General features: G+C 41.9%; 1 protein-coding gene across 1 annotated transcript in view; it reads left to right on the top strand.

The window, feature by feature from the left end:
* The window catches only part of fmnl2b (formin-like 2b), a 50,005-nt gene extending 44,713 nt beyond the window's left edge, over positions 1–5,292 (top strand). Inside the window, exons 25-28 of the mRNA XM_067583342.1 lie at positions 599–700; positions 1,226–1,321; positions 1,872–1,995; positions 2,093–5,292. Coding sequence (XP_067439443.1) covers positions 599–700; positions 1,226–1,321; positions 1,872–1,995; positions 2,093–2,181 — 411 coding nt within the window. The 3' untranslated portion in view covers positions 2,182–5,292. The remainder of the gene's footprint in view (positions 1–598; positions 701–1,225; positions 1,322–1,871; positions 1,996–2,092) is intronic.

Genomic DNA, 5,292 nt, shown 5'->3' with positions numbered 1-5,292 from the left:
ACTCAATAGCAACAGCAAAATAAGCTGTTTGGCATCGGCAGAGAAGATTTGGCAAATTTTTCATGGGCGCAACCCACATACTCAGCTCTGCTGCTCATCCTGCAAATGCATGTTCCTTACAAATGTGGCACCATTTAAAAGGGAATAAACAGGCTTTCCAACCGTATAAGATTTATTGCCAAGAAGCATCGTTACAACAAAGAAATAATCTACCAAACACAAATTTCCTTACTTTTTGTGCTAAGTTTATATATATGAAACAATTTTCTTCTGTTTATGTTGTTTTTATTAATATTAACAAACACCTCCAGCAGTCTGTGGCAGTAATGCACTAAAAATAGAAGAAGACCAGAAGCTAATGCAAAGTTTTTAAAATGATTTAAATATATTTGTTAGATTTTAACCAAAAAATTCAACAGAACAATTTTTACTGTTAAACTGACTCTAACATGGATGATGACATCACCAGTACAGTCATCCAATCAGCACAGCACAGCAGGAAGGCTGTTGCTGCTGTGAAACTTGAAATGAGTGTCTGTGATAAATGTTTGCATTTTTGTATCTACACTGTAAAATTCATGTCGCTGATTTGATTTAGGATGCATTTGAAGATGTGGTGAAGTTTTTTGGGGAGAGCTCCAAGACAATGCCGCCATCTGTCTTCTTCCCCATCTTTGTTCGCTTCATTAAAGCATACAGGGTGAGTAAACACAATGTGTGTCAGGTTCCTCCTCTCATACGCTTACATGTAAATATGCACCTCTATGCAAACTTATAATTCCAGACATTTAAATGGTTCACTTTAACACTTGTTTCCTGGTTGCCTTTGTTCTGATGTGACTACTGTGTTTGAGATAAATGTTCTGCTGTCAGACCTGTTAGAACATCAAGAGTCATCATTTAGGACGAAACAAAGAACATTATTACAAATAATATGAAACATTCATATAAATATTCTACATACCAACTTCATTTGATTTAAAATATGATGAGTATGACATACCACACAAACTATACAAAACACACAAACTATACAAAAGGACTATGGACAACACCTTTGAACCATGCGCCTGGTGCATCAACCATTTTTTCCACCATTAAAATAGCAAAAGTGAATTTGGACACACCATAAATGCACTTGCGCCACGCGCGTCAGACCGTGTGCTTTAGATCCTTTAAATAGGGCCCTTTGTGTGTTAATGTGTGTGTGTGCGTGTGTGTTCAGCTGGCAGAGGAGGAGAACGAGCAGAGGAGGCGTCAGGAGCAGATGCTGCTGGAGAAACTAGAACAGGAGGAGCAGCAGGAAGAAGAGGAGACCAAGGTAAGATGAGACTTCTGACAGATGGAGCAGGTACTGCTGATACAGCTGTTCACACCTGGAGTCTAAACATTCAGAGGTGGAGAGTTGCATCATCATCTATACACCTTCTGATTGGTTTGTACAGGATTTGACTGAGCTGATTCAATTCTCAGCAAAACATCTGTGTGAGCTTCTCTGATCATCTGCTGACATGACTGACGTCACGACTTGCAAAGTGATAGATGCCATGAATTGTGAAACGATAGATGTGGTAACTCTGAAATTGTAACGGTAGCCAGTGTAGCCAGAGTAAGCCTCACTCCCCGACACCTTAAGAGACATTCTGGCAAGAGTTGCTAGTGTGGGTCGCTAGTACGAGTTTTAGCCTCCTGCTAGCACGTCCACCACCCATGTCCGAGGTCGTGAGTTTGAGTCCAGTGCTTGTCTACACAACACAGGTTACAAAATGACAGATGTGACGATTGTAAAATGACAGATGTGACGACTGATGTCATAAGAAATTTGTAAAGTGAACTAAAGTACAAACTTCATAACACATCCCCTCCTTCAGTCTCCATCCCACAGGGGGAAGCGGCAGCAGCAGGAGCTGCTCACGGAGCTGAGACGACGACAAGGAAAAGACAGCCGACATGTTTACGAAGGGAAGGACGGAGCGATAGAGGACATCATCACAGGTAAACATGTTATCATCATATTATCATCACAGGTTAACAAACAGAAATTACATCAGTTGTTTCCTGTCATTTCATTTGCTGTCTTTCTTACCTGCAGCTCTGAAGACCGTCCCCTTCACAGCTCGATCGGCCAAACGCAGCTCTCGCTTCTTCTGTGACCCCGCCCACTCTGAGGAACACTACTGAGAGAGATGACATCATAGAGAGATATGACATCAGAGACATGACGTGAGCATGTTTGAAGGAGCTGGTGTCTTCAGCTGTCATCTTCTTCAGTTGGTCACACCCACTTCTAATGGGACCAATCAGCACTTTGAACATTTCTGATCAATCGATGTGAACCAATGACATGTTATTGTATGTTATTTTATTTGCCAGTTTGTCTCTGCTGCAGACAGCAGAGGAGCACAGACCTCTGAGCCCTGACCTCTGACTCCCGGCCTCTGACCTCATGTCTGCTGCACATTCCTCCATCCAGGTGCGAGCGAATTAAGTGTGAACACTTTCAAGCCAAACTTCTTGTATCTTAAATGACAACAGTCAACATCTGGTGAATTTAACAGCATGTGAATTACACGGTCCTACCCTATATAGCACCAAATCCCAACAGAAGTCATCTCAGGGCACTTTTCACATAGAGCAGGTCTAGACCGTACTCTTTATTTCACAGAGACCCAACATTCCTCCATGAGCAGCACTTGGTGACAGCAGCAAGGAAAAACTCCCCTTTAACAGGACTCTAGGTGGACGCCATCTGCCTCGACCAGTTGGGTTGAGAGAGAAAGAAGGGGGGAGAAAGACATTGTAGCATAACAACAACAACAACAATGGTAATAATAATAGAGATATGACTAATAATGATAGCAGCAGCAGTGGGCGTCACACTGGACAGCAGTTGGTCCGTAGCTGAAGGTCTCCTGTGAGATGAGAAAGCACAGCGTGTGAATTCAACAGCTGGTTAAGGAAACAGACTGATTCCTTTTCCTCCAGTGAAAGACGTCCTGAGTTGAGGAGGGACATGAAGAATAATCCATGAGTGCTTGTCATTACGCTAACTCTATGCTTCCTCGCATCCTCTCTACTTCGTGACCTAGAAACCGATCTCCCTCAGTCATCATGGAGGATCTTCTAATCCCTTAAATGCACCTGGAGGAGATGAGGAGCGAGGAAACACAGGTGTACCCTATGTGGAAGTTTTTTAACGGACGGCAGCACCCCTTTGATCCAAAGTGTGTATTGATTGGTCAGCTGATCTGACGGGACAGTAAACAGTCGGGCCGCTGTTGTAATACAGCAGATCAGGAAAACTACCTGTGGAGCAGGAATGAAAGCACAACAGCAGCTGATCATATTCATTGATAAAATGAAAATTACTGAATCACGAATCAATCACAAAAAACGCTCTTGTAACTTTATTCTTTTTTTCTTCATGAGCCAAAAGGCTTCTGTTCTTCTCCTGTGTTTCAGAGCGTCTCAGCTCCTTCAGGAAAATATGACACTGCACTGCTGCGTCTCCTATAAAACCATCCTGAGCCTGAAAAACACGTCAGACTTTCACAAACTCAATAAGCAACATTTTATTTAGACATATTCTGCAGGCTGCAGCTGTTTTATTGCTCCTTTATGTTGGTTCTGTTCAGCCAGATGCTGCTATAGATCTATAATCAAATGATAAAAATTGGAGCAGTTATCAGCTGTTTTCCTTCCAACTATCAATATGTAGAAATTATTAAGTAACAGTGTAAAGTAGTAATTAATTGTATGAATGAATCTTAAGTTTAAACTTTAGAGTTTAAAAAGTTACTTATTAAGTTCTACATATTGAAAACTGAACGTCTACATATTTGACAGATGAGGTGAAGTGCATCATCAGTAGTTGTCATCTCCTCAAAAATGACGCTGGAGTGAGCGAGGACGTCCCGTTTGATAAATTAAATTCTCCTGTCCTCACGTCTCTTCCTCACGTCTCTCTCTCATATCCTTGCTGGGAGGAGCTGAGACGTGAGTGAGGGAAGTGAGGAGACATGTTAGCGTAATGAAAAGCACCCTATATGATGCTTAAAAAAGATCATGGTTACAACAGAAACCTGTTGGGGGTCAAAGAGCCCAAATTGTGCCTAAATGTTTAAAAACAGCACAGAAGAAACAAACTGTAGCATCCTGTTGGTGGCTGTAGAGCAGCATTCTCATCACTGCTCAATCACTTAAATCTGTGATGAATAAACTCACTCGAGAGGCTTGATAAAAATTTCTTGAAACACTTACTGTGTCAGAGGTCAGCAGGTCCTAAAGTGTCTTTTAAAGCCAGACTCATAGTCCTGGTTTTGTCGAGGTCAGCAGGTCTGTGGATCTGTGGTTGTTCTGGGTCTGTTACTGGATCTTGTACAGGGTTCTTCTCCTTTCACTACATTGTGTTCTATTGTTTTCTACTGTATTTATTTGCCTTACCAGAGCTGCAGATACACAGAAACAGTGTTAGCTACAAGCATTAGCATTCATACAAACTCTGTTAATCTGCTGTCAGTTTCCTGAACCATTAGCAGTCTGTTAACTAGCAGCAAGCTGCTGTTTGCTGCTAGCCAACAGACTAACACCACCAGCAGCATGGAGTTCATCCAGACACATGAGGACGTGTGAGAGCAAAGCACTGAATTAATTTAGTTTAAATGACTCAGATGAGACCTCAGGACTCAGATGAGACCTTTAGGACTCAGATGAGAACTGAGGACTCAGGTGAGACCTCAGGAGTCAGATGAGAGCTGAGGACTCAGATGAGACCTTTAGGACTCAGATGAGACCTCAGGACTCAGGTGAGACCTCAGGAGTCAGGTGAGAGCTGATGTGACTGCTGAGGAGGCACTGCAGCTGTTGGAAACAGTTTATCTTCTTCACATTATCAAAAGTTTAACCTGAACATAAACTGAGTTTAAACACCTCAAGTAAGTTTACCTGGATGATGTCATCACTTTTACATATTCATGTTTCAGGTTTAAGATCAATGAAAATGAATGAATATTTACTTATGAAACTGTGGTGGACTCAGTCTGCTGGTGAGACCTGCACAGACCATCCTGTCCATTGTCCCCAGTCCCATCCCTTCATTTCACACCTTAAACATAATTCCAAGTCTAAACAACTGAATCAAAAGTGAAGACAAAAAAAATGAAACAGCACAAAGTTTTCTACGTGTATATACATTTTCTAGAAAGCTCTGTAGCCTCGCTCGTACTGTTTAGTGTTGGTGGTTGTTGGTGATTCTGCACTTGATGGTGTAAATAAAACACCGTGTCTACATGA

The sequence above is a fragment of the Thunnus thynnus genome, chromosome 24, assembly GCF_963924715.1.
Source record: "Thunnus thynnus chromosome 24, fThuThy2.1, whole genome shotgun sequence".
NCBI classification, from domain to species: domain Eukaryota; kingdom Metazoa; phylum Chordata; class Actinopteri; order Scombriformes; family Scombridae; genus Thunnus; species Thunnus thynnus.
This window is presented reverse-complemented; position numbering and strand designations above follow the sequence as displayed.